Source organism: Apiospora aurea (genome assembly GCF_038362705.1).
Source record: "Apiospora aurea strain CBS 24483 chromosome Unknown utg000004l_segment0_segment0, whole genome shotgun sequence".
Lineage (NCBI taxonomy): Eukaryota > Fungi > Ascomycota > Sordariomycetes > Amphisphaeriales > Apiosporaceae > Apiospora > Apiospora aurea.
Genome location: NW_027117391.1, coordinates 1616826 through 1644748, shown reverse-complemented (window position 1 = coordinate 1644748; position 27923 = coordinate 1616826). Strand labels below are relative to the sequence as shown.

At 53.4% G+C, this 27923-nt stretch overlaps 9 protein-coding genes across 9 annotated transcripts; 5 read left to right on the top strand and 4 right to left on the bottom strand.

Annotated features, from left to right (window-relative positions):
- Positions 1-60: 60 nt before the first annotated feature.
- PG986_005301 (uncharacterized protein) lies at positions 61-2329 on the top strand (the record flags this gene model as incomplete). Its single annotated transcript, XM_066841523.1, has 5 exons — positions 61-688; positions 753-821; positions 877-1062; positions 1113-1487; positions 1539-2329. The coding sequence occupies 5 exons, from the start codon at positions 61-63 to the stop codon at positions 2327-2329; spliced, it is 2049 nt and encodes a 682-aa protein (XP_066701385.1).
- A 424-nt stretch (positions 2330-2753) lies between these two features.
- PG986_005300 (uncharacterized protein) lies at positions 2754-3150 on the bottom strand (the record flags this gene model as incomplete). Its single annotated transcript, XM_066841522.1, has 2 exons — positions 2754-2980; positions 3054-3150. Coding segments are annotated over 2 exons (324 nt in total), but the record flags the coding sequence as incomplete, so codon positions are not given.
- A 1030-nt stretch (positions 3151-4180) lies between these two features.
- Positions 4181-6428, top strand: PG986_005299 (uncharacterized protein; the record flags this gene model as incomplete). The annotated part of the gene is made up of 5 exons (XM_066841521.1): positions 4181-4928; positions 4987-5012; positions 5107-5620; positions 5691-6264; positions 6341-6428. The coding sequence occupies 5 exons, from the start codon at positions 4181-4183 to the stop codon at positions 6426-6428; spliced, it is 1950 nt and encodes a 649-aa protein (XP_066701383.1).
- A 971-nt stretch (positions 6429-7399) lies between these two features.
- Positions 7400-8376, top strand: PG986_005298 (NUDIX hydrolase domain-like protein; the record flags this gene model as incomplete). The annotated part of the gene is made up of 3 exons (XM_066841520.1): positions 7400-7598; positions 7727-8065; positions 8144-8376. 3 exons carry the CDS (start codon positions 7400-7402, stop codon positions 8374-8376), a joined length of 771 nt encoding a protein of 256 aa, XP_066701382.1.
- A 2105-nt stretch (positions 8377-10481) lies between these two features.
- On the top strand, positions 10482-11995 carry PG986_005297 (acetyltransferase; the record flags this gene model as incomplete). Its single annotated transcript, XM_066841519.1, has 3 exons — positions 10482-10873; positions 11236-11488; positions 11591-11995. The coding sequence occupies 3 exons, from the start codon at positions 10482-10484 to the stop codon at positions 11993-11995; spliced, it is 1050 nt and encodes a 349-aa protein (XP_066701381.1).
- A 732-nt stretch (positions 11996-12727) lies between these two features.
- Positions 12728-13719, bottom strand: PG986_005296 (replication factor A2; the record flags this gene model as incomplete). Its single annotated transcript, XM_066841518.1, has 3 exons — positions 12728-13450; positions 13528-13640; positions 13713-13719. The coding sequence occupies 3 exons, from the start codon at positions 13717-13719 to the stop codon at positions 12728-12730; spliced, it is 843 nt and encodes a 280-aa protein (XP_066701380.1).
- Positions 13720-14219: 500 nt separating this feature from the next.
- Positions 14220-24107, bottom strand: PG986_005295 (uncharacterized protein; the record flags this gene model as incomplete). Its single annotated transcript, XM_066841517.1, has 5 exons — positions 14220-16916; positions 16975-20306; positions 20464-23897; positions 23951-23986; positions 24055-24107. 5 exons carry the CDS (start codon positions 24105-24107, stop codon positions 14220-14222), a joined length of 9552 nt encoding a protein of 3183 aa, XP_066701379.1.
- Positions 24108-24957: 850 nt separating this feature from the next.
- On the top strand, positions 24958-26959 carry PG986_005294 (uncharacterized protein; the record flags this gene model as incomplete). The annotated part of the gene is made up of 4 exons (XM_066841516.1): positions 24958-25046; positions 25154-25171; positions 25227-26376; positions 26429-26959. The coding sequence occupies 4 exons, from the start codon at positions 24958-24960 to the stop codon at positions 26957-26959; spliced, it is 1788 nt and encodes a 595-aa protein (XP_066701378.1).
- Positions 26960-27389: 430 nt separating this feature from the next.
- On the bottom strand, positions 27390-27890 carry PG986_005293 (GNAT family N-acetyltransferase; the record flags this gene model as incomplete). Its single annotated transcript, XM_066841515.1, has 1 exon — positions 27390-27890. The coding sequence occupies one exon, from the start codon at positions 27888-27890 to the stop codon at positions 27390-27392; it is 501 nt and encodes a 166-aa protein (XP_066701377.1).
- Between the last annotated feature and the right edge of the window lie 33 nt (positions 27891-27923).

The following is a 27923-nucleotide window of genomic DNA, read 5'->3' as shown; positions in this document are numbered from 1 at the left end:
AGTGTTTCCCAAGACAATAAGACCTCACGTCTGCCTCCCCCAAAAGGCTCTCTGCGAGCAATGTCTTTGTGGGGGAATATGCGCGGTCTCTTCCTCAGCGACGACGAACGTGGGAAGAAGGACGACGATCACAAGCATGCGCCTCGAAATGGCAACTTGCGCCAACAAACTTGGGCTCCTGCCCGTGTGCCGCCGAGGCGATTCTTGAAGCGCATACTTCTCGTCTTTGGAGCCGCCATCCTCACCTACCTATTTATACATAATATCCCGACCGACATTGGCCCAAGGCAGTCGCTCCGTCCGTCGTACGGCCAGGCTGCCCCTCCAGGCTATCCAGTCCGCGGACGCCCTCCGCCGAATGCGAGCCCGAAACAGACCTCAGAGGAGGAATCGGTGTCATCCCACGAACCACCACAAAGAAACTACAATGCTCCGCCGAAGTTCCTCGAGTTGGCAGCGACACTTCGTGCTATCGGTGCGACTCGTGGGTCATTGCTGGTAAACAGAAATGTGCTGTTTGCCGCGTCAAGCCTGAAGAGTGCCGCGGCGCTGCTTCCGGTGGCTTGCCAGATGGGGACGGAATTGAGGAATTATGTCCACTTTGCACTGATGAGTCGAAACGAGATTTCAACAGACGACCTGTTGGAGCTGAATGGCATTGATGAAAGCTGCCACATCATAATGCATGGTACTGCACCCAATACGTGCTATAGCTATCTGTTGAGCCTCAAAACCGCTGACCCCTATGCAAGATGCCCGTCCAGAACATGCCCAAATCTCGACTGACGACCGAATGGAATCCAGCGTCTTTCGAGCTTTCTGTAAGTCGCAAGCTTGCGAATGAGTGCGCATTGATTCTAATTAAGGCTTGCACAGATCACATACACACATATATGCACCCTCAAGCTATTTTCATTGATGCCAGTGAGCAAGAGGAGCGCTTTTTTCGACAAGGTGCTAGAGCACAAGCCAAGGCGTCTGGCAATACCCTGGTCGAGTTGCCGGTCGACTCTGCGAAGGATCTGATGTGGTTGACTAAGTTGGATAGCTCTTCGCTGCATAGTAGGAGACCCTGCTGTTCCCATTCGTACCAGTTGCTAAATCTCGCTTAGTGTGGGATAAAATCCACATAGATATTCTGGTTCATGCTATCCCAGGAGCATCCGGCAGTCTTATCAGGCTGCTGAGGTCCTTGAGCAGGACTGATTTTGCCGCCGGCACGATCCCTCATCTGACCATCGAACTGCCACACGATATTGACCCCCCTACGAAACGGTTCCTGGAGACATTCAAGTGGCCACCAGCGCATGTTTACAACCCGAACAACGCACGGTATCTGTCGCTTAGGCATCGGATCCCACACCAGCGGATGACGGAAGAAGAAAGCTCGTTCCGTTTCCTCGAGTCATTCTGGCCAGCTGACCCCCACACGTCTCATATCCTGGTACTCTCTCCACAGGTCGAGCTCTCGCCCCAGTTCTTCCATTGTGAGTGATCATCATTCCGGTTTGAGAGTCTTCATACTGATACGCCTCCAGATCTGCGATATACCCTTATGGAGTATAGATATTCGACCGCTTCCATCGTGCAGAATTGGGGTGCGCGCTTACTTGGCATCAGCTTAGAGCAGCCGTTAAAGATGATTGGGGGCAACGCCAAATTTGTTTCTCCTTCCATTGACAAGTCAGGTGCGAACAGTGAGTCAACATCATTCATCTGGCAGGCACCCACCAGCAGTGCAATGCTTTTCCTTGGCGAAAGGTGGATAGAACTACACGACTTCGTCTCGAGGACTCTCGAAGCCCGAGACAGCCTGGACCACACTCCGGCGCTCTTGTCGGAAAAGCTGGTCAGCACGGAGCACCCCTCTTGGCTAGAGTACGCCCTGAAATTGTCTCGGCTGCGAGGATACTGGACAGTTTATCCGGGAGAGAAAACCGCGAAGAATCTGGCGACCGTCCACAGGGAGTTACATCATTTGCCCGAAGAGTATGCAGATGTGGAGCCGAAAGACCCGGCACTGGCTGATGATGCATCCGAGGCTGAAATCGATGCGGCTATAGAGAAGTACAAAGGTGGAGTAGAAATCTCCTTGGCGCCCCCTGTATCGCTGCTGCAAAGCTTGCCACATGACGGCGTGCTATCCTCGTTTGCAAGCTTACCATTGTTGTCGTGGGACGGCCAGAGGACGGATGTCCAAGGTATAGATGCCCATGCTCTCGAATATTCCTCCGTGTTCAAGAAGGAGGTGGGGAAGTGTGTGGGAAAGGCGGCCGAGAAAGAAGTAGTCAGCCTTTCGACAGAGGATCTGTTCTGCGAGACAGATTAGGCGTGGTATGGCATATTATATTGGGTAATGCAGTGTTATTACTTGGGAGGTTATCAGAGAGACCGGTCAAACCGGCTGAGAGAGCGTCTGAGGCGCTTGGGGATTGGCCTTATATACCCGGATTGTCGGGAGAGAATCCAAGCGTTTATTTCCGTCAAACTGAGACCTCCGACTTTGGACTATTCCGTGACTGATTCAAGTAGAGCCACTATTCGTCCACCTGAACTTTGGCGATTATTAATAGAATCACACAGGTACCAATGATGGACAAGGCTACTAGTGACATGATCTGTTGTTTGTTAGCAGTGTGGTCCCCCTTTTGACTCGTCTGTCTTGTGACTGAGAACTCACAGTCTGGGTGATCCATCCGGATTGCACAATCGCGGCCCTATTTGCGTATTTATTTACTGTTTCTAGAAGGTCGTCAGCAACCTGCAATGTATCCGAGGTACGAAGAATGAGTGTACGGACTCGTATAGTTACCAAAGCCCACCAATAGACACGCGAAGGCAAGGATCCAGAAGATGATACCAAGCGGTTTCGCTATGCGCAACTCTAGAGCAGAAGGCTGCGAGCGCAGATGAAATGACACCACTATGGCCACCGAGACAATGGCCATGTAGATGGAGAGCCGGAGGTAGGATAAGAAAGCTTTGGGGCGAGGGTCAGCAAGCTGTCGGTTTCCGAGTCAGTGGCACTGGCACTGGGTTGCGCATGTACGCACTTCTCTCATTAGCGCAGTGATCTCGTGCATCGCTGCTTTCGTTCTCCAGGAGCAAGGGGCCTAGGAACGGCCAGGACCAGAAGGGGCTGTCACTGGGTCTAGAAAATGTGAGCTCCCCCCTCTCTCTTCATATATCTAGCCACAAGATGGTATCAATAACTCGACGAATAGACGTACATGAGATCTCGGGGGTACTCGACAGGTTCCCCTAGGTTCGAGGGTGAGAGTGCACCACCACAGCAACGAGAGGGACGTGACGTCGTGCCACCCGCCGCATCGCCATTCTGCCACGAAACGCGTTGCATCGTCTTTTCAAACTAGCAGTGCGGCCTTGACTAAGACGAGGCAAAACAAAGAGAAACAATAGAGCCAAGACGACTGTCAAATTGGAAATAAGACGACACGACGCGCTGTCCAAGGGCGCTCGAATGTCAGGATCTCGAGGTTTTGTACAAATGTGGAAGGCCGCGAGCGGTTCGAGAACGGGACGGCAACGATCCAGTCAAACGCGGGGCCCACCGACGCTGTTGTGGCGCCCAATAGCTCTCACATGAACCTTAGCACCAAACCGCCCGCCCGACAGGCTACTTCCCTCCAGCACCAGCCCAGTCTCACCACCCTCCGAGAGCCGGAAGGGAGCCTGCCTGCACACGCTAACTGGCACCACGCAGTATGCATCATGAACAAGTGAAGCAGCCAGCCAGGAGCGGTGAGCTCCTGGCGGTTCCTCATGGCTGCAGTCTGCAGCCTCCAGCAACAAAACCACCATTTAAGGGGATGCGTCTGGTGGGGCGTGTTGGCCTGCTGGGAGACCCCCGACGCAGCTGCCGCCGAACTAAGCCGTATATCGTCAATGGTGGAGGTTGTCCTACATAAGATATATAGGTATGTGGTATGTAAGACATGTATAATATGTAACCAGGCCGACACTCTCTTCCTCGCTCATCTCGGCTTTATTTCGTCCTATCTAGCAGGTCCTGGAGCGCTAAGAATCCTTTTGAACACCTCTTCACGATATTTCAGCTGCGAGCTATTTTGGCCTCGGAAGGTTCTACACTGGATCGCGTTCTCCGGCGGCCGTTTCTCCCAGCTACGGCGAGCAAAGTTCATCCGAGCTGAGAGACAAAATGACAAGCCCGAGGCCGACGAACTCCAACGGCGGGAGAGAAGACGGCAGGCGGGATGATCCAGCTGAAATCGTTGCTTCGTCTTGGACCCCTTCTTTTCGAGCCATGTCTCCCCTTGCCCACGGAATTCTGGCCCAGGATCTGGCCGAAGACCGCGAAGCCGGCATAGTAGCCGAGTACTCAGGTTCTAGCGACACGGAAGATGTCGGGGCCAACCCGACTCTATACCGGCAGCCCGCCGGCATGACCTTTGGCGATCGGCGGCCGGTGATGCTGCCGGAACCAGTGGATGGGTCGGTGCTTACCAGGATCGAGAAAAAGCAGTCCCGAAACGAAGAAGAAGCTCTTCTGAGGGACAATCATCTTCTGGGGCCGGCTCATCCTCCAGGCGAGAACGCGGGCCTTTTCACGCGCACCTACCAGCGCCTATTTGGGGATACCACGTCTCAAGCACGGAAGACGCAGCAGCAGGCGTCGGGTGCTTCAGGAGGAGGACCGTCCGAGACCTCGCCGCTTTTGACGGGAAGTACCACCCCTGGACTGGATCCTAGTGATGCGCATTTTAACGAGCAATGGGAGGCTGCCGTGGCATCAGGCAAGATGCACACTACGTGGCAGAGGGAAGTCAAGACGATTACAGTCTATTCTCTTCCCTTGATTGTCACATTTGTTTTGCAGTACAGTATCAACATATCGGGCATCTTTAGCGTGGGACACATCGGAAAGATTGAGCTTGGTGCGGTGAGCCGTAAGCATGATACCCACCGTCCTCTCATCCATGTGCATTCGCTGACAAAATTGGATAGTGGCCACCATGACGGCGAATATTACCGTGAGTGGAATGCTTTACGCTTCCGAGAGCGAACGAGTGATTTCTGGGAGGGAAAATCCTGGTGAAGTCTATCTGCTGACCTCTGGCGTTGCAGTGCTATGCCCCTTTTCAGGGTCTTACGACAAGCCTGGATACGCTCTGCAGTCAAGCCTACGGATCCGGACACAAGCATCTCGTCGGCCTCCAGTTCCAACGGATGATCTACTTCCTGTGGGCGCTCACATTTCCCATTGCCGTTGTATGGTTTTTCGCCGAGGATATCCTTCTCTTAATGATTCCCGACCCACGCTCTGCTGAACTAGCTGGCTTGTATCTCCGAATCACGATTGCAGGCATACCCGGATTTTGTGCGCTCGAATGCGGAAAGCGATTTGTCCAGTCTCAGGGGCTCTTCCATGTGACCACCTACGTGTTGATCATCGCAGCACCTCTCAATGTCTTGATGCAATGGTTATTCGTGTGGAAGTTCGAGTGGGGTTTCAAAGGGGCCCCAATCGCTGTGGTGATCACTCAGAACTTGATGCCGGTACTCCTATTCTTGTACGTTAGATTCGGGGATGGCATGCAGTGCTGGGGCGGGTTTAGCAAGCGAGCTTTGACAAACTGGAGTAAGTTTATGCGCCCCCCCCTTAACGGATACACTCTGCTTGTTGAGCTAACCACGGTTGTGTGTTGTAGGACCTATGATTAAGCTGGCTCTGCCTGGTATGGTCATGGTTCTGGCGGAGTGGTTTGCCTTTGAGATCCTGACGCTGGCCAGCAGTCAGTTTGGAACGTCGTACCTAGCTGCGCAGAGCTGCCTCATGACTTTGACGTCGACCACCTTCCAGGTCCCCTTCCCCTTGTCTATCGCCGCTTCTACTCGCCTCGCCAACCTCATCGGCGCCAAACTGGTCGATGCCGCCAAAACCTCGGCCAAGGTGGCCTTCTTCGGCGCTCTCATGGTTGCGCTCTTCAATGTGACGCTGCTGTCAAGCCTTCGATACAAACTGCCTCTGCTGTTCACTTCGGACCAAGAGGTCATTGAGCTGGTGGCGACCATTATGCCGCTCGTGGCGGTCATGCAGCTCTTCGACGGCATGGCCGCCATGGCCCACGGTCTGCTGCGAGGTATCGGCCGTCAACATTTCGGGGGCTACTCCAACCTCCTGTCATACTACTTGGTGGCGCTGCCGATTTCGTTTGGTCTAGGATTCGGGCTAGACTGGCGCTTGGTGGGACTCTGGATAGGAGTCACGATCGGACTTATCATGTAAGTGATTGCTTCCTAATGTTCCTTCCAAACTACTTGTGTGTGCCTGTGGCAGTTTCTGACGTCATATTAACAGTGTGGCTACGGTTGAATATTGGTATATCTGGCGAAGCGACTGGGACCAATCTGTTCGCGAGGCCGAGGATCGAAATGCCAGTGCTTAGAAGGGGCGGGCAAGGTCTTTGTCAGCCACGATGTCGTAAGAGGTAGGGTCGGAGCATTGTTTTATTTGACAGATGAAGTGCTACCTGAGGTGGTGGTATCGGGGGGGCACTGCATCCATGGCGTTTCTGTATGTCTTAATTCTGCTAGAAGCTTAGGTACGTTTGTGGACAGATGAGCGAGCGCGGAGCGATTTAAACATGGGCAAATCGTTGCATTCGGTTCTATTAGGTACTTACTTGGTTATGCATATCCACTCCGTCAGGTCTCTCGAAATCCATGTGCCAGAGAACCAGAACGCAAATGCCGTTTCAGCGTGTGTATTATGCTCGAGACTCGGGGATCCGGGACACAGCAACGGGAATTCAGATGAACGGGAATCGGGGATCGGAACCCGAGTTTGGTGTGAACGCCCCGCTTGACCCGAATGGCGGTACCAAGCCCAGGGTAGCAGGGCAGCAGAGAGCAGCAGTCCAGCAACACTCTTCAGCTTGGGTGGTGACACAAGCACCTAAGGACAGCACTGAGTAGTAACAGCAATTCGCGGCAGTAACCGGTGCTGTACGTGTAAGCCACAAGTACTGCAGGGAGGGCCAGGTGGAGGGAGAGTCGAGTTGTAGTTGAAATGGGGGATGCAGACAAATACCTAAATTTACCTAGACCGACATGGATGGACCTGAATAGACCCGTCCTCGCTACTTGCCGCTTGCCTCCGGTGAAATTACCTGGCGGGGGTCCTCTCCAAATTGAATTGCCCCTCGTTGCTGCGCTGCGATTGATGGGCGGGTCGGCTTAGTAGTAGTTATAGTTAGTGTGTGTCGCTGCCATTCACCGTTATTTATCATTGATAAATTGCCCGGAGAACAGCTCGACCAGACATCAGACGACCCTCCGAGTTGCGTTACCCTCGACTGGTTTCTGTTCTTCATTTATCAATTACATTATTGCTCCGCGAAAAAAAAAAAAAGTCAAAATGTCTACTACCACCACCACCACCACGACGGAAGCCACCCCCATAACGGCGGAGAACATTCTGCGCCTGTTCCCCGACATCGACACGACTTCGGCTGCGCTCGATGGCCACGATGAGGAGCAAATTCGCTTGATGGACGAGGTGTGCATTGTCCTCGACGAGAACGACTTGCCGATTGGAACAGCGAGCAAGAAGCTCTGTATGTATAGCAATATTCTACTTCCCTTCAATTGCAGCAACTGCAGCAACAGCAGCAGCCGCCGCCGCAGCCAAGCAGAGTCGTAGTAGAATCCGAGCTGACAGGGCATTCTTGTCGTTCTGCGACAGGCCACTTGATGACAAACATCGACAAGGGCCTGCTTCACCGCGCCTTCTCCGTCTTCCTGTTCGACGACCAGAACCGACTGCTCCTCCAGCAGCGCGCCTCAGAGAAGATCACCTTCCCCGACATGTGGACAAACACCTGCTGCTCGCACCCTCTCCACATCCCCAGCGAGACGGGCTCCACGCTGCCCGAGTCCATCGAGGGCGTCAAGCACGCGGCGCAGCGGAAGCTGGACCACGAGCTGGGCATCAAGAAGGAGCAGGTCCCGCTCGAGAACTTCCGCTTCTTGACGAGAATTCACTACAAGGCCCCGAGCGATGGCAAGTGGGGTGAACACGAGAGTATGTTGGCCCTCATTTGAAATAATGGTTGGATGGTTCTTAAATGTGTGACTAACCCTTTTCGCTCACAACGCGCAGTCGACTACATTCTGTTCATCAAGGCCAACGTCGACTTGAACCCCAACAGGAACGAGGTCAAGGACACCAAATACGTGTCGCCTACCGAGCTCAAGACGCTATTTGCCGACCCCGAGCTCAAGTTCACGCCGTGGTTCAAGCTGATCTGCGAGTCGATGCTCTTCGAGTGGTGGGAGAGCCTCGACTCTGGACTGGAGAAGTTCGAGAACGAACAACAAATCCGACGCATGTGAACAGCACGTCTTACCTCGCATCATGCTGTGTGTCATTCGCAGCAGGAGATCTGAAAGGGGCTTGGCTCAAAAGGGGCCAACACAACATGACAGAAGGTGGGGCCCCAACAAGAACGGGGGGGGATGTACGTGGAGTTGCTTTTTGGGTGTAGCTTGGTTGAACAGCAGCCATGGTTTCTTTTCCTTTTCCTCCAAGATATCCGATTTCTCATATAACTCGAGCAAGGAGTCCAGCATACATAAATCTAATCCTCAATCTCCTCCCTTGGCAGAAGTTACTTTTCGTCCATGTCGGGCAGCCCTGGCCCCGTCAGACCGACCGACTGGGGTGGTCTTTCGGTACATCTGGAAGCCAGCATGACAGGCGTATCCATTAGCTCGGCACGAGATGTGCACTGTTGAACCCCCTGGCAATCAAGCTGGCCGCGCAACAGGGCGACGGAAGCCGAAGCTTTCCCCAAAGTCCTGGTCTGGTGGTGTGGGCAACGGGAAACAGCAAGGCGGGCATCAGCTGATCCGACTCCATGCAGTTTGCATGCTGGGCGACAGCCTGATACCGGCCATTGGCTACCCTCACCTTGATACACCACATCGACTACGCTCTGTCGACCCCACTTTCGGCCATCACTACTAGCTGCGAGTAGGCCTAGCTGCAGACCCGAATGCATTCCCGCCACGCAAACTGAGCACCCATCGCTTAGCCCCTCCAAGGAGCCAAGCAGCCAAGCCCGGGAGCGATACTCATCTACTGCATCAGTCCAGAGACAGACGCTCGCCCTGTCCCCATAGCCAATGATAAGCTTGGCAGTATGCAAAACGCATCATAATTACTCCCCGTTGTCTTCTGGATGATCCAGTGGCTGGCGGGTTCAATGAGACAAGGGGAGCCCCGAGCCGCCGTGTCCGATGTACATGCCTCACTGTACGTGCGTGCAAGTGTACAACATGCCGCACCGCAGCCTGCCGTCTTACACGATACCGCATCCTCCCCCTTCGCCCGTACACGACGCAATGAAACTGTGATGTAGGCTTCCTGCAGCCATCCCACGCGGACCAGCAAATGAGTGAAAGTACCCTTGTTTGACTCTCTCCAGGCCTCGTGCTTTGTCTCTCCTCCGGTGTTAAAGAACCCCCAGGCGCCACTTTAGAGGCTCTTTCTTTGGTTTCCCTCTTCTTCATCCACTGGAAATAGTCAACAGCTGCTTGTTTGCTAGTCTCTCCGGTTGCGATATACCACTGACTTTTCAAGGCGGTTAGGTGATACAGGAAAAGACAACACTTGGGATTGCTCTTGCGTGTATACCTTTCGGTACTAACCCCAATATATCAGGGTGTACTGTAGATATAACTCCAAGACGTTCTTGGGCCTTTTTCCTGTTGCTACTTGCATAACCCGAGCTGTTCTCATCACCTCTCTTCCGCTCTTCTTCGTCTCAAACCCTGCCATTGTCTGTTGCCATTCGTGCCGTATAAGCAAATCATCTCCGTACCTCACCTTATACGACAAGCTCATATCTGATCTACACTTCGCGTATAATTATCAGACGTGACTGACGAAAACCCGGATCATTGGCTATTCCTTCAGCTTCACCCCCGTCAGCTCGACCTCATACCCGCTTGATAATACATTGAGTGTTTAACCGCTCCTCTGTTATCACACGGATCTTTCTTATTTCTAGAGGCTCACCCCGTCAAACACAAGATTGATGTCTGTTGACTTACGAAACAGCCTTCACTGCCTGCGTCACCCGTCCCGATTCATGCCCGTCTCGAGAAGCCAGCTCTCTCGAGTCCACACGGGTGATAGTATACAGAATATATCAAGTTCAGCAAGTAATAAACCGAGTAAGTCTCTTGTCGAGAGGTAACTAGGATGCATTTGCGAGTATACGCCCTTCCCTTGATCCCACCAGTATGGTTTAGTATACAGGAGTCGGCTATGGTAGGCGAGAAATGACATCTATCGGACTAACACTATGAGGATCAGATAATAATCAAGTTTGAACTAAATCAGAAGCACCGGCACAAGCCCCAGCAACAAGTGACCCAGAGAGTACAACAAAACCATGGCGCACTTAAACAAGAACAATACCAGCAATTCCACCATGACCACCACCGCCACCATCACTCCCAACAACACCCCCGCCAACAGCACCGTCATCGAGCTCAACCGACAGCCGGCCAAGCCTAAGCCTGCACCTGTCGCCGTCCCGGTCCAACACCAGCGGTCTCTCGTCCCCGAGAAGTGGGGCGACCAGGTCCGCGCCATCGGCATCGCCGAGTACAAGGAGGCCGCGCTCTCGCTGGCGCAGGCTTTTGCCTCCGACGACCTGGCCCGGTACCTGGTCGACGCCGAAGGCGGCGGCGGCGACAGCGACGGTGACGAGACCTTGAAGTGGCGTCTCCATGTCGACATTATGAACTACATTGTCGCGGCGCACTGCTACAGCGGCGCGGTGACCACCATTGGAGCGGATTATGATGGGGTTGCTCTGTGGTGAGTTGAGTAAATTCTGTTCTTGTCCCTGGCTTTGATTTCCCTTTACTTCCCTTTATTATCGTTACACGGGGAGGGGTGTATTGCTTTATCCAAGTTTGAACCTTTCGGGTCTAAAGATGGTAGGGGCATAACAAGTTGATGCGCAATTCTCACACCCCCTATTTATCCCATCTGTGCCTCCCCAGCCCTATCGTCACGGCGGGCAGTCGAATCTTGTGCGAGTGTGCTGAGCAATACCATCTGATTTCCATTCTTCTACATCCTCCTTTTCTCCTTCTTTTTCTTTTACGATATCTGGATCGAGTTCTCTGAGGGGACATGTCGTTTTGCTGACGACGTTTTCCCCTTCGCAATGACAGGGTGCCGCCCGGCCAGATCATGGACGACTGGTGGACGACGCTGCGCAGCGGCATGTGGCGCCTCTACTGGCAGCTGTCGCCCGAGGGCCGCCGCCGGTACTACGGCGAGCTGCTGCCCCTGCTGCACGACACCAAGCGCGACATCATGGGCGACCGCGACGACGACTGCTACTACCTCGTCTACCTGGGCACCAAGCCCAGCGGGCGCGGGCGCGGGTACGCGGCGAAGCTGATTGAGGATATGGCTGTCAAGGTGAGCAAACCAGCACCCCCTCCTCCCTTTTTCGTTCTTCTTGTATTGCCTCTTTCTCTCTTCTCTTCTCTTCCCCCTCTCCTAACGCCCTGAGAATCGTAGGCCGACGCCGAGAACCGGGCCATGTACCTCGAGTCCAGCTCGCTCAAGAACAACGCCTACTACGCCAAGTTCGGCTTCGAGGTCAAGAAGGACATCTACATGGGCATGGACGGCTCATGGTCGCCCTCGGACGAGACCACGCCGCCCCCGCCCGTCCGCATGTCCATCATGGTCCGCGAGCCCCAGCCGCCGCCCTCATCCTCCTCAGCTGCTGCCATTACTCCTCACGTCCCGCTAACGACAGCGACATCGACCGCCGGCACCGCCAACAAGCAGCAGCAGCAGCTCAAGTCGGGCATCATGGCAGCCGCCGCGGCATCTGGTCACCATCACCACCACCACCACCACCACATCAACAAGCAGATTGTCTGCGGTGGCGGGCTGGCTCCGCAGCGGGTACAGTGACAGTCGACGATGATGTGTGGTATCGATGCTGCTCGAAACCCACGCGAGAATCAGGCGGAAGTTATGTGGTCAGAATGCTAACGAACTCACGATTTCAATTTTGTCAAATGGGGGCAGCTATGGTAGGCCACGAACCCCCTATCTTATTCCCCCTTTCAAACGCATTTCGCAGCTAAACAGTTGCAGTTTTACAAATTCTCTTCGCACATTCGTTTCATTATTTGCTCGATGATGAGCTTTTCATGTCTGATGGTATGTTTCCGTTCTCAGGCCTTTGAAATTTTGGCTTTCTTGGGTATTTGGACAAAATTGTAGGCGGATGAATAGCAGCTGGCTTCGCGTCATATCAGATTGTCACTTGCCGAAGCGGCTGCGTGCGTAGGAGTTTCCAGTCTTTACCGATTTAACGTAGATAAGGAAGACTGAGCTTTGAATGCGGTTGCACGTATATGAGGTATCATTAGTCAATCATTTCATATCTAGTCAGCTGTTATGCCAATGCCGCTCCTTATTTGAGTCTCAACGGCCCATCTGCTTTCATTTGGCCTCCTCTTAGCCGCCGTGTGTTTTGCATGCAGTGCCTTCGTTTTAGGGTCGACTCCATCCCACGCTGTGAGACGAAATGGCCGATATGTGAAGTGACCATACGACCTCCTTCCCGTACCGTGGTTCAGCTGTTCTTCCCCCGTGCCCCCTTTTCTTGCATTTAATCCATCCATCTCCGTGAGTAGATCAGTAATCCAGGATAGCAAACGTGTCATCATCGATTGTTGTGTAGGTGACACCAGCACTCGTAAGCTCCTCGCCGCACTTGAGAACCTCGCCGATGCTGATCTTCATCGCCTGCGAGATGATGTTGGCGTGGACGCCTTCGTTGCCGCCCTCGGAGTTTGACAGCCAGTTGTACACCTGCCTTGCCCTGGCCGAGACCATGCGCAGGCCGTCGTTCATGGGCACGTCGCCGCCCGCCCCGTTGCCGCCGTCGACGAACATGCTGTCGTTGCCGCCGCCGTTGGCACCGCTACCGTCGCCGCCGCCGCCGCCGGGGGCGCTCTTGGTGAAGAAGAGGTGGCAGTAGGTGGCCTCGAGCAGGTGGTACTGGACCTCGTTGTAGTCGGCGACGGGCTTGATGACGTGGGCGCCGACGTGGCGCTTGTTGTTGAAGCTCTTGAGGCGGCCCCAGACGCGGACGTACGAGTCGAGGGCGAAGGCCTGCTTCGAGGTGTCGTCCTGCTTGTCGGCGTCGAGCCACTGCTTGACCTCGATGATGCCGGTGCCGTCGTCGAGGCGGAAGGTCACGTTGGTTGTCTGGGGCGAGATGGCGCGCACCATGCCGACGAAGGTGACCTGGGTCACCTCGAGGCCGTCGATGCGGAAGGGGGCGTCGGGGTAGGCCTGCTCGGCTTCAATCACTTGCTTGATGGTGACGGGGCGTAGGGTGTCGTCGCCGTAGCCCTGCGAGACGAGGTGGGAAAGTGTTAGACAGTGTGCTCTGGCGAAGCGAATTGGGTGACAGTTTTGGGGCAGCATACCTTTCCCGCACCGCTCTGACTGCCGCCTTGGGAGCCGCCGTATACGAAACCTCCTGCGTCGTCGCCACCACCGGCGTTGTAGGATGTGCGGGAGTAGCCGCCGCCATATGAGTCTGTTGGCACGGTGAGTACGGGATTGGGCTGCTACTATGCGATATTGCAGTAGGTTTGGCTAGGCCACTTACCATCCATGGCTGTTTTGGATATACGTGTGAGTGTTTGTTGGGCCTAGAGGAGGATGGAGGCAGGTGTGGTATGAGTATTTGGTATTTGGCGGGGGATGATGGAATTCTGGGTAGACGCGTTAAAGGCTGGGTTTGACGCGACGGGCGTAAATTGATTTCTACTTCGAGTCGCCTTTCTTCGGGTTGGCGGGGTTCGGTTGGGAGCAAACATTACTTACTTAAGTACCCACTAAACTAACTCTAGGCGGCACCGCACAGCCAGGCGCGTAGGCTACAGGGGTCCGGGTTTGGTCGGATTGATAGGAGCAGAAATAGGAGAACACTGGGTGATGGCATTTCCCATTACAACAGGATTGGAATTATGAATATATAGGTATACATTTATTTATACAACTTGACCTCCCAATGCATCTGTTTCGAACCGTTCAGGCAACAACGCCGCGCTATGTATGCTAGGGCTAGAATGAATACAATAAAAGACTTGCCTCCTCATCGGCTGCCAACAAACTAGGAGGAGCCCAGGATTTTCCCATACGCATCTTCCACCTCGCCCGCCAGCTCCAACAAGCTCACAATCACAATCTGGTGCGTCAGGTTGGGCAGCCTCTCGCGGTGCAGACCGATCCACTCGAGCGGCGGCGTCGCCTCGCCCATGTCCCGCAGCTGCGGCGTCTCGATCACCGGCGGCTCCAGCGCCACGTACTCGTACTTGGACTGCGGCACGTGCACCTCGGCCGTGATCTTCTGCTTCTGCTTCTTCTGCGCCTCTCCCTCTTCTCCCTCCTTCTCTCCTTCCTCTGCCACAGTCGAAGGCGCCCCCGGCACTCCCGTCACCTTGATGGCGCTCATCTCGGGCAGATCGCGGCCCCAGACGCTCGCGAGAGACTTGGAGTGGGTAGCCAGCATGCCGCGGATGAACGAGATGCGGCTGTAGTTCCACCCGACCTCCACCTTGCCCTCGAACGCGCTCTTGAAGATGTAGTCGATGCTGCGGCTCTCGGGCGTCTGCCACGTCTGCATCACCGCCTCCACCTTGGGCACCTTCAGGATCGTCCCGCCCCGAGAGCCCGTCGCCAGCGCCACCACGTCCTCCACCGAGATCTCCGACGCCGCCTTGGGTGCCGACGTGCTGCGGACACCAGCCAACCCTATGCGCAGCTGCCCAAGTGTGAGGCCCAGAATGCTGTGAATCCGGCGGTTCTGCATACTGGCAGCAAAGCGAGCTTGCGCGTTGAGCGCTTCCAGCTTGAAGACTTGGTGGTCCGAAAACGTGCTTGGGAAGACGCCGAGGTTGAGAGCTCTCAAAGTCACAACGACATCCGTATCGAGCGAAATGGGCGATTTGGTGACCGCCTTGTCCTCAGCAGGTTTTCTTGACCGGATGTCAGGCAGCTGGGCTTGCGAAGCCACCGACTTGCGCCTCAAGAACTTCTCGATATCGCGTAGAGAAGACTCGTAATTGGCCTTGCGCTCGGAGATAAGCCTCTCCACAGCTTGCCACAGCGCAACGCTTTGAGCTGCTGAGCTTGTCGTGCCGAAGACCTGTACGGCGTCCCCATCGAAGTTGGCCACGAGTCTGTCAGCTCTCCCATCCCGCTTCCGCCTCACATTGTACATGAGGAAGTCCATGGATGTGATGTCGGCAACCAGGAATGCCTGGTAGTCGAATGCAGCTTTTAGTCGGAACTGACTGAAGCCGATGGATGCTTGGATTTGGGGTGTCTCGTTCAGGGCGGCTTGTCGCTCTGGCCACTCTATCGAAGTACGAAGCTTGAAATTTTGCAGCGTCACGAATCCACTCAAACGGCCCGTACAGTCGACACCGATCCCCTGGAAACCTAAGCAAAGATTCTGCTCCCAGTCCGATGTCTTCTTGGATGAGACCCAGAAGTCAGTAATCTTGAAGACAGCCTTGCCGAGAGATTGTCCCAAGTCAACGCGGACATCCAATGACGCAATGGAGATGGTAGCTGTCCAAGGGAAGGCTGCTGTCGCCGCGACTTGCTGATATCGCTGTACCAGATGACTCTGCTGCGAGGTCGACGTCTGCAAGGTGGCTACCGGAGCCGATTTGCCTTGCCGCATCTCATGCGAAACCCAGATCTCGCGGAACAACAGGAAGTCTTGCAGTTGTTTGGCATTGACTGCCACCTTCATGGGGCTGACCTTGAGAATTGCTGAGACGCCGCTTGTTCCGCTAAAGTGCTTGCTGTTCATGAGCGAGAGCACGACCGAATCCACCTCGAAACTACCCGTAGACTCCCGCGAGTAAACGTGCTGCACAGATGCCTGAAGCTTGTTGAATGTGCCCGAGATCGCAAAGAAATTGCCGTGGTCCACAGAGTGTACCGTATTGGCTGTGATGTAGATATCCTCGAAGCAAGCAGTTGCTGCAACTCGAGCAATAGGCTGACAGCTCAGGGAGAACTCTTGTCTGCATATACGCAGGCCGACATTCAGCTTCGTGCGTCCGAGAACCTCACTTGGGTCAGTGGTGAGAATGTTTTCTTCCTCGGGTGACTTTGGTGACCCGGGGCCTTCTTTAGCAGGGGGCGTTGGAGGTACGACGGGGGTATCCCCTTCGTCTTGGCTGACCACCTCCTTAATACTTGATACAATCTCCATAACCAAGGGAACGACGGTTGGATAGAGAATATTGCGTGAAGCATCGACCTTGATTTCACCGTAGATAGCTTGGTCTTCTTTTCCGTCATCACGGTACTCTGTTTTCCAGGCAAGACCAGGACTGCGTAGCGTCGTGCTGGTGCCTCCCGACTCGTCCGTGCTGAATTGGCCATACTTCCCGGCTAGAGCTGGGCGGTACATTGATGGGTAGCCGTTGCTATTCATTTGAGTGTTCATATCGTCAATAGGTTTCTTGCCGGATAAGTGAACGACTGCACCGGCAAAATCGGCATCAATAAGTAGAGACTCCAATCGTTTGCTTCCGAATATCGACCTCTGTTGAGTCTTGACGGGTTTGCTAGCAGGCTTGTCAGCAGGCTTCTCCGTCACCGGTACTATTGGTGTCCAGTTCTCCGAGGCTTGTTTGACATTCTTGACGGATTGGCTGATGGAGTCGACAAGATTGGCAGCGGGAATGATGAAGCCTGATGTCAAACGAAGATCGAGTGATTTCCCCACTGCCTGGAACGCAAGGCGGCGCGTATCCATTGTCGAGACAAATGCCACATTAAAGACGACCTCGGGAAGGAGAGCCGAGTTGGCGGATCGAGCAATCCTATCATGGTCGGGGGGGCACCATCTGAAGCTGGAAATTTTCAATGGTGAGTCTAGCCGTGTTCTTCTTCTTGGTGGCAAACTCGATCTTTTGGAAAGAGAGTACCAGGTCTTCGTGGCCCACGAGACGATCTGTGCCGGGATTGACAAGCCAGCTGACTTGGATGTTGTGCACGACGAAGGAGTACAAGATCTGTCCGAGAAAGGAGTCAAATATATCCGTTTCTGGGCCCGTGTCCTCGTTTTCTTCATCGTTGATCGTGATTTTGGGTCGACCCTGCTTCAGTCGCTTTTGTAGATACTCAATTTCTTTAGTCGTGTCGAGGTCTTTGATCTTGTCACCCATGTAGCCGATAACTTCCACAAATGTAGATACAGTTTCCGCAGACAAATTGACCTTGAAACTGTCACTCCTGAAATCGAAGGCTCTCTTGTCCTTTCCATCCTCAGTTTCTCTCGTGCTTGCCGTAATCAAAGCAGCGAAAGAGAGGTTGCCGCAAGTATGCATGGACTCCGACGTGCCCTTTCTGATGTCAAAGACGATCTGTCGGAGATTGACATGTATCTCGGGGTTTTCCAGAATTGGGCTATGGTGGTCCAGACGATTAGCCAATTTAAGATGCACACTTCCCAAGGAGGCGGACAGGTGTGCAAGGGGCGTGGTGTCTGATCTGAGTGGCGAATGTCCAAATATCTCAATGCCAGCGAGCGTGGTATGCACTTCATAGATCAGCTTGTTGTCGCTGGGATCGGCCTTCTTGGAGGTTGGCTCTTCGGGTGACCCAAATATTTCCTGCATATGGTCCTGCATGACCTTCCCTTGCCGCTGGAGATCGCTTACTGCATTGGCCATTTCTGGTCTATTCAGAGCGCTCAGAAGGGTATAGACGGCCGACGCGTCAAGTTGAACGAGCTCCACTGAGGCAAAGACTGAGACAGAATGCTCCCCTTGACCCATCCGGCTTGTGATACGCCCATTTGTGGGTGGAATCTGCAGGAGTGAGATACTTCGTGGGGCATTGTTGACATGCAACTGCATGTCATGCGAATTTTCTTTGATATCGAAATCGAAAATTATCTCTTTGCCGAAATTAGCGGCCATGGCGGCTCGAGCAACAACGCCGGATATCGTGTATGTGATGGAGCGTAGCAGAGGCAATGAAATCGTGTAAGTGTTCAAGAACATCGCCAGATCCACTCGGTACGAGGAAAGCCGCTCCGTTATCTTATGGCTTTTTGGTGGTTGCGCAGGAACTGATGGAAGATGGCTTCTCAGCTGGTAAAGCTGTGCCAGTTCATCCTGAACAATGGTATCAATGACTTCTGTCAATACGATAGGATCTTGTTTGATAGTCAGTCTTAGGTCTTGACTGCTTGCGGTGGATTTGATCGTATGTGTTGATGCCACGTCGCTCTCAAGCAACTCGTGTGAAACGAAGACACTGGGCCCCCTGAGCCTGAAAGTAGCCAATGCTTGCTGGTGACTTCGCAATTTCGTCGAGACCGAGCTGCACGCCAATACAGCGTTGGTGTTTGTCAAAAATGGTCGTTTGGACATCAAGACCGAGATACTAAGCTCGTCACTCTGGGTTTCGGACCTCAGATTAACGGTCTCCAGCAGGATGGTGCCATGGCCTAGAGTAAAGACAAACTGGATTGTCTGTGACAACTGGGCAACCTTGGACTCGGGTTTGTCTGGCTTATCTACTTGAGCGGTTTCGGTGCTGTTCAGCTCAGACTTTCGATAGAGCCGCAATATGTCTTCCACGAGCTCCAGCAGTTCCCAGTTGAGCTTTAGGCCTGCATCTGAGCAGTACATATTCGCCACTATGAGTTGACTAGCCGGTGCGCCAGCCTTGGCAAGGTCTGGGGTTTCAAGATCCTTCGAATGGCATCTTGTGGTGATGTTCATAGCGAAGACCTGGTTTTGTTTGGGGCCAGGGTCGAGAAGAAACTCCACTTGTTGTATCCGAAGCGAAGCCATCTTTGGCCGTCGCGCCGAGTTATTTTGGCTCGTAGCAGCTTTGCCAAATATGTTCTTCATTACATATGAGTCTCCCACATTCTCCAAGTCCCAGCTTCTCCAGCCTTGGAAAGCCTCCATGGTTGCTTGTCTTGCGTCTTCCGGACATACGCCGGACAAGCTGAAGCACTCATATCTGAGGTGCTCCTTTCGAGAGTTGCTCATGTGAGTCCACATCTGGCGTAATCTCGAAACCATTTTCCAGGAATCATGAGTTCTCAAATGCTCCGAAGCTGCTCGCAACACAGCTGAAGGGCGAGTCATGAAAGGAGCATCGGGCGCAGTCTGGCACTCGGTGATCAAGTGGTGAACGAGCTGTTTAGGTCGACAATCGCCTTTGGACAAGGTTGTAGAAAACAGATCCCCCATTTCATCTGCCAGCATATTGGTTCGATGTATCAACGATGCTAGGTATTCGACCTTGCCAGAGGACGTACTGAGCCGCAGTGCACCAATGTCGCAATCCGCAAAGGTTACGTCTTTGTTGCCCAGCGTGACCATAACCTCTTCGATGCTGGCCTTGACTGCGGCTTGCGTTTCATTGAAACCTGCCAGTCTTTCGGCAGCAGAGACCTCAAAGGCATCAAAACGAAGATGGAAAGAAGAGCGCGACGCCTTGTCAACAGTACTGTCGCTCTCGTCTACCTGTGTATCAGATCGCGTGGCTAATAGTGTCTTTTTCAGCACAAAGTCATACTGGTCCTGCTCTGGTTGTGCCGGATGCGGAGAATCGACATTAGAACAGTTGAGAAAGCGAACATTTGCTTGAGGTATCCGGAGAACGACATCGTCAATGTTACGTTTGAGCTTCTGTCTTTTCTGCATGTCAAATATGTCCGTCATCGAGCTGATCTGCAAAGTATCCAGTAGGGCCTCAGGCTCTGTGGGTTGAAGTGCCTCCAATAGTGAAGCGATGTGCCGTAGTGCTGCCGTGTTGAAAAAGGCCGAGATGCCAGAGGGTAGCTGAATCATGAGAGTCTGGTGTACAGCATCCTCACTCAACGAATCCGGATCAATATCTGCGAGACCGAATTGAGACGAAGTGGCAAAATCATCATCTTCAATATCTGCGCTCTGCAATGCTGTCTCGCTCACGTTGGGGCGCACATTTTCCAATGGGAAATAAGGGGCGAAAAACTGACTGGAAAATGCGACGGTGTTGTGGGTTTGATCCTTATAATCTCCTAGAGCACTGTGAAATGCCGAGTGGCGTCCCGTAGAACCAGAGAAGTTGCGTTGACGTAAAGCCGGGCGCGTCTCACTCGCTTGATGATAGGCCGAAGTTGCACTCCGGCGGCCGTTGTCTTGCGGCCGTCGTCGAGCGTTGGAGCCTTGCCTGCGCATGCTAGTACTGTCGCTGGCCAAGGACAGAAACGAGCTTTTGTGCCGTAATCGCCGTGAGCTCTGCAAGGACCCAATGCTTCTAGCAGAAACCTCTTCGGGGCTAGGGGTTGACAGGAGTCATTGGCTGGGGAACTGTTGGCACACTCTGTGCTGGAGGATCTACTGGATCTGGGATCTCTGGGTCCAGGAGGCCAGAGAGGATGAGGAAGTCAGTGCGATGAGTACGTTGGTCCTCACGCCGAACAAGCTCCTGTTGAAGCCTCCTCTCCTCAGAAAAGGCGTGTTTTCTCCCAATGATGGAGACCTGAATGTTGGTCCGTACCAGCGCATCAGTCTCGACCCGAGTATAAAGCCTAGATTTATGTCTGGCAGCAGACTCCGAATTGACGCAAGCGATCTCAAGGGAGGGGATCTTGATGTCAGCCCGCTTGGAATAATGCGTTCTCGCCCAGTCGTTGAAGTTGACATCGATAGTATCCGTTGATAACATGAAGGCAGCTTCTTCCACGTGCAGCCATAACTGTATTGACTGGACAGAAAGCCGCAGGAATGTCACGTCGTACACGACAATGGACGAATATGGTATAAGCGCATTCTCGTCATCGTCGAGCGAGAAGCCAAACGCTTTTCCAGCGTTGGCCAGGACAACTAGGAAATCCGTTGTGCACTCGCCGGTGATTGCACCTAGCGATAGGTCCCAATTGCACAAATATGTGGGCTCTACTGGAGGCAAGCCAAATAAACGATGACCATAGACTTCGACGCCATCGATGAACATCTGCGTACTGGAAGTAGTGCTTAAGGGACTTGTGGCACCGTCATCTTCACTGCCCATGGACAAACTGAGTGGGGGTATAACTAGGTCGAGGTCCATGTAGTAGTTGGTAAACCGAAGGTCAACCGAGAGAGCAGCAGCTTCGATTATGAGGTGTCGGTCCGAGGAGTATATGTTAGCGGGCAACATAATCTTCGTGTCATCTGTTCGGATACTGAGCACCACATCCATGTCATTGGACTTCTTGGGTGGTGGCCGAGTGGCCTCCTCAGACTCCGGGCTGTCCTTTTTGAGTCGAAGTGTCTCCTGGTACTCGTCGAGGGTACGAAAATGAACATAATCTCCGAAATAGTTGTCCTTCAGCTGCAGGAAATATCGAATGATGAACCCATGTACAGTGGCCACCAATGACTGGCCGGTAACATCGAGGACAAGAGTGTCCGTATTGGCAGTTGATGTTGTTGAATTGTAGTGATACTCGCCGCCCAGATACAGGCTCTCTACCTGTCCAACCTGCTTTGAGCTCATGAAACTAGCTTGTGTATTCCAGGGCGGCAAGTGTAATGCGAGTCCGATATTGTCGGCTTGCACCTTAAAGGGGACGGCACTCTTGCTGGGGCGGAAGTTGTCCAAAGCTATGCATGTTTCCGCTTTTAGACAGGGGCTTGAGAAGACCAAATATGTGTTCTCTTCCATGTCGGTGGGATTGTTAACGATATTGACATCGTTGACGTTGAGGAATAGTTTCAGATTCCGGAATTGGAGGTTTAAAAGGTATTTGAAAGGAGTGTATAAGAGATAATCCGCCGGTGGCCCCGTTCCCCAGTCGTCGATCAAGTCAGTGAGCAAGAAGATATGGTCCCTGAGGATGAAAACATCGAGGTCGTCACCATCAATATCAAAGCGCCATTGACGGAGTGCATTCCATTTAAGGGGACCAGACATGTCAGCAGATATGCGTTGGCGCCCCGATCGCCAGAGCAGCCCATGGTTGACACTTGAAGATATCTCAGTCGAAGGAAGTTCGACATTCAGCGTATTGGTATACCCAGTGGGGCCGGCCAACATATCCATAGAATAGGAGATAGTAGCATTTGGACCGACTTTAACATCGAGCCATCCGTATGGGCGTTGCTGTGCTGCGGGATTATTTGCTTTGTCGTGGTCACGCGAGCCGCCCTGTCGGGTATCTTGCTTGCGCTGCTGCCGCGGATCGGCAACTTCTTTCTTCCACCTCCAATTCTTCGAGTCTTCACGCGTTGGGATCCTGAGGGTAACCTCCTCGTCGAGCTCCACGAATAGCTTGAATTGGGTTGGAACTCTGTCGGCGCCAACAGGAAGTGGATCTGCAGGCGCTGCATCTTTGCTGAGAGTTGGGTTGAAGATCCTCTGTATTTCAGCCCTATATCGGTCTGCCCATGGGCCGTAGTTGACAAGGCCGCCCTTGATTTGTAGATTGATCGCCCATGCTGGAGAAGTCGAACCATTGACGTTATTCTCACTCTTTTGATCTTGTGAAGCCCCTTGTTGGCGCTGGGCACGCGTGACCTTCCCAGGCACATCCCAGAAGATTGTCAGCGTTGCTTCGGGACTCTCCACCAATGTCGTTACCGCAGCATATTCCACTGAGGACCAGCGAATCTTGTCATTCTCGTCGTCGTCATTAAGATATCTCGAAAGACCTTGCCAATTGTACGTGTTTGCAACGGGATTTTCGGTAGCGAGCGTGCCATGCCTTGAATGAACCGAGAACGACTCTACGGATTTTCTCCAATATGGGACTAGGTTTCTCAGTTGGTTCACGACCCTGCGCTTGTGCCTCCTGAAGAATGGGCGGTGCTGAGCTGGCTCGGTTTCGAGGACAACTTGCTTGTCCTTAACAGCCCTGGTAAGTTGGTCTTCTTTGTATTCTTTATTTTCCTTCATCTCAACTACGGGCTCGTCAAAATGGATTTTGAAGATTTGCCTGTATGGGTCTGGAGTTGGGCATTCCGAGGCGGTGACTTCGCCATCAAGGGCTTTTGTCTTGATGATCAGGATCCCCTTTGTGTTTTCGTTGCCCATAACGACGGCCGCCTTGTTGCACTCGAAATGTATCGGAAGAAGTTGCAACATCAACGGTAGCTGATCATCTCCCTTGGGTGACGCACTCTCCTCGTCAGATTGCGAGGTTGGAGATTCCTTGAGACCATGGCCATCCGGACGCTCCTTTTCACCGCTCGAGCCATACGACTCTTTCTTGTCCATTGAGTACTTCGAGTCGAGTTTGTTGAGCTGCTCCTCGAGTTTCTGTGACGTCTTCTGCAATCGCTGCCGAGGCTGGTTTATACCATCAGCCAAGCGGTCTGCACTGGTCGCATCGCACTCCTGCACATCCGAGGAATCCGTCATTCCAGCCAGGATCGAATCGTAAACCGGACTGCGGTTGTAGATGAACCACTCTAGACCTGACACGGCAATGTTAATACGGCAGGGTAGGTTGGGCGTCTGCGCGCTCTCCGCCGGGGGTTCCGCCGCATTTCCTGTCGAGTCGGCCTTGGCCGGTTTCTTGAAAGAGCCGATGTCGACATCCTTCACCCTCCAGAGCCAGTATGACCAAGTGATATAGCCATTCTGGATCAAGATAGTCTCGTTGGGTCCGTGGTATCGAAATCCGTTGAAGAAAACCCTCCCACCCAGGAGGGAAACCTGCAGCGCTTGGATGTCGATATAAACTCGAGAAGTGTGCCAGGTATAGGTTCGAATAAGGTAGGATATGACGGAGGCAATAATTCTGTTAAAGTACAGCAGGAAGACGACGGCCCTGGGTTCATGTTAGGTCGAGCCGTTCAGGGGATAGGAGTTGCCTAGACTTACAGAAAGCCGCAGACTAGGAGCAGGCCTAGGAATACTCTGTAAAGAAGCCCAGTCGTTAGTTCAATACACCACAGAACAATTCAAAAGTGAGAGCAAGTCCATACCCATTGAAGTTTGCCCATCCTTTGCTGTGGTCGGTGCTTCCCAGATCTGCCATGGCAGCAATAGAGAGCTTTGAAGAAGAAGGACCGTCCACCCCTAATCCTTCGCGATCTACTCAATAACGATGTAGCACGCCTACCAGATCTGTCCGACACGCGCAGCAGCTAAGGGCAATGCTGTGCTGGGGTCCATAGCTGATCCAGTCGAGGACAGTTGTGCGTTGCAATGCGCCGCAGGTTGGTATGCTGAAGGATCGACTGGTTCGTGGAATTGGTGTCCTGGGTGCTGATGTTGGGTTGTCGGCGTTTGGCGCGTCTGGGTCGCCGTTGCATGCTAATCTACCGTTAATTGAAAGCTCGACTTCCAATGTTGAATTACCTAATGACGCGCGCTGCAGCTCAGATTCGGCGGGGGCTCTCGCTGCAGCAACACCCCTGTTAGTTCGTGCTAGTCAGTGCCTCTAGGCTCTCCTTATTAGTCCTAGCAGTCCAATTCCCCAAGCACCAAGCAGCCAAGTATTTGATTGCTCAGGGAGATAGGTAGTCGGCAAGCGGGGGGTTGACTGCTGCTGCTGCTGCTGCTGGGGACAGTGACGGGGGCCCTGGCATCCAGATTAACCTTAGCTTGAGGTATCTTTTGAGACGCAGGCTGCAGCACATGCCATCATCAGGAAGGCAGGCGGAACGTTAGCTCCCTCACCCCAATCAACCCCAATCACCATCACCATCTGATTTCCCATGCCCATGCGACACGCCGCAGACCGCGCGTCAGAGGCTTCACTGCTCCCATCTACCTAAATATTCAGTTTTGATGATGCCTGTGACATCGCTCGACCGCCTCCCTTCTTAACTCCTTCAGATAAGTTCAAGCTCTCTGCCTTTGCGACGGCCGCCGTATAGTACATCATGGTCAGCGGCACAGGCCAAAAGTTCGAATATGCAACCACCATCACGGCTGGTGTTGCCTCTATCGTGGCCACCGTCCTATCTGTAATGTGAGGCTTTTTCCCTTTTGCGATCCCGTCTATAGACTCGTGTTCTCCCCATGCTCTGTTTCGGTCCCTTGGAGTACATCTACTGACCTGAGCGCTGCTCAATATAGATCAATATGGTTCCAACTGTACGTATCCCTTGGCCACGCAAATACCTGTAACTGGACACTGATAGTCCTGCAGCAAGAACTACCGAAAGCCTCTATCCCAGAGATATACCGTCCGACTGCTCCTTATGGTTCCTATATACTCGATATCTTCCTGGGTCAGCATGATTTCCCTGGTGGCAGCCCAATTCCTGGACCCGATTCGAGACATATACGAGGCTTTCACCATCTACGCCTTTTTCCAACTCCTGATTAACTATCTCAGTGGCGAGAGAGCTTTGTTAATCATGACCCATGGACGCTCGCCCGTCCAGCATCTCTGGCCCCTGAACCATGTCCTGCCCAAGGTCGACATATCCGACCCCTACACTTTTCTCGCCATCAAGCGAGGTATCTTGCAATACGCCTGGCTCAAGCCTATTCTGGCCCTTGCCGCTATCATCATGAAGGCCACAGGTACCTATCAGGAGGGCTACATTGGACTAACCTCCGGCTACCTTTGGAGTGGTATCATATACAACCTCAGTGTCACGATCAGTCTGTACGCCCTTGGCCTCTTTTGGGTCTGCATGCACAACGATTTGCTGCCGTTCCGACCCGTGCCCAAGTTCTTGTGCATTAAGCTCATTATTTTCGCTTCGTATTGGCAAGGGTTCCTCTTGTCTATCCTGGTCTGGTTGGGAGCGATTCCCGACAACGTCGAGGGCTACACCTCCGACAACCTAGCTGCCGCTATCCAGGACGCGTTGATTTGCTGCGAAATGCCCGCTTTCGCAGTGGCGCACTGGTATGCTTTCTCATACCACGACTATGCCGATAACACAGTATCTGCGGCGAGGTTGCCCGTCAAATATGCGCTGCGAGACGCTTTCGGTGTCATAGATCTCATTCAGGATTCAAAGGAGACATTCAACGGCGACAAATACAACTATCGTGTATTTGACTCATCTGGCAAGGTAATTGCCCACGAAGATTCGAGCTCCCGGTTTGCCAGAATCAAGGACGGTATGAGATACAGTCGGAGCGGAGAAGCCAAATATTGGATTCCGAAGCCAGGGGAGGTCAGAGGGGAATTGACCGCGAACACACCACTCCTGAATGGCGACGGCGGACCAAGCGGGTCGAACCCCAAGTACGGTGGAGGTGCTACAGACGAGGCCGATATTGACTTGGACGACGAAAGTCTGTACGACAAAGCACGGGAACTGGAGTTCGGTGACTGGAATGTAGGTTGTCATTATTTGAGATTATCATGGAGTATCCCACTAACGAGTGCAGTATCCCGTTATCACGGCAAACATACCATCACGAGAACGATGGTACGGACAGTCACAAGTATACCAGTCTAGCACCGGCGCCTGGGGTGCGTCGCGGGCGTCCTCATACAAATCCACGCGGCCGGCAGCTAGGACGGCGGGAAGCTCAGGTAGTCTCACTAACCAGGCCGGAAAGGGGAAGCAGAAGGAAAGGAAGCAAAGCCTCTTTGCCAATGAACCTTCCCCTGGCACTCCGGCCAAGGTCATCAGGCCTGTAGAGGAGGAAGCTGAAGCATCACAAAAGAACGGTCCCCTGGGCGCCCCAGTCCTTTCAACCTCAGACCCCCAGATTCTCATGGAGGAGGCTGAGGACGAAGAGGATGAGACGACACCGTTCCAGGTGGGAGAGCCCACGCCTGACGAGCCCAGCCCCGGAGCAGAGGAGTCCAGACAATGGAATGATGAGACGCGGAGCAACCATGATTCAAAAAGCCCACTATACGGCTCTGGTGGCGAGGATGAGTTCCGGAATCCGTGGGAAGGCCGTTCATGAGGTTTGTTTCTTTCAGCACAATATCAGTTTGGCAGACTTGTTTAGATACCCACGCTAGACGTTTATATCACACTTTTGTGTCTGTTCAGAAGGTCTGGAATTCATATGCATAGCGGAAGGGTGCTTTAGCAATTTTCAGCGTTACTTTGGGGAGTTCACTGTTATATTTGATTTGCGAAATACACGACATGGTTTGCCATGACAGGAGCCGAATAGGTAGCAAACAGTACTGGCTCGCCAAACTCTTGTTTCATGCCCATTCCTGCTGTAATATTTTAGCAACTTCTGTTGTGGAATCCAACCAATGGCCCTGAACTTCACGCCAGCTCAAGAAGTCCGGGCTGCATCAGTAAATATCTCCTATTTGCGATGCTTACTAGTATTCACTGCTCATTGGGTCGGACTATAACGGAGGGAGACGCCTGAAGAATCAGTGCAAACTGGACTCATTCGATTGAGACGTCCTCATTCGATCCCCGCTGGTGCCGACATCTTTCAAAACAATGTCCATGCCCATCTCCCTCGGCATCGCCTCCTTGAACCCGTTCTTCTCGTAAAGCCTCCTCCCGGGGATGTCGGCGAAGAGCGTCACATAGGCGTCTCCCTTGGCAGCGTGTGTTTTGATCCTCTCCATGAGCGACTTCAGGATCGCGTCGCCGAGCCCCCGCCGCTGGTGCTCCGGCAGCACCGCCATATCCGCGATGAGGAAGTACCAGCCGCCGTCGCCGATGATACGGCCCATGGCCACGGGCTGCGTGGGCGACGCCGTCTCGGCGACGTAGCAGCCGTACCAGGCGCCCGAGACGGCGGCGCCGGCTTGCTGCGCGTTCACGGGCGTTAGGCCCGAGGCGCGGCGCAGGTGCATGTAATCTTCCACGGCTGGGTAGCCCTCGATAAGGGTGTAGCCTGAGGGCAGGTTGACGGTAGACATGATTGCCAAGGCGTCGACGGATTAAGCTGAGTA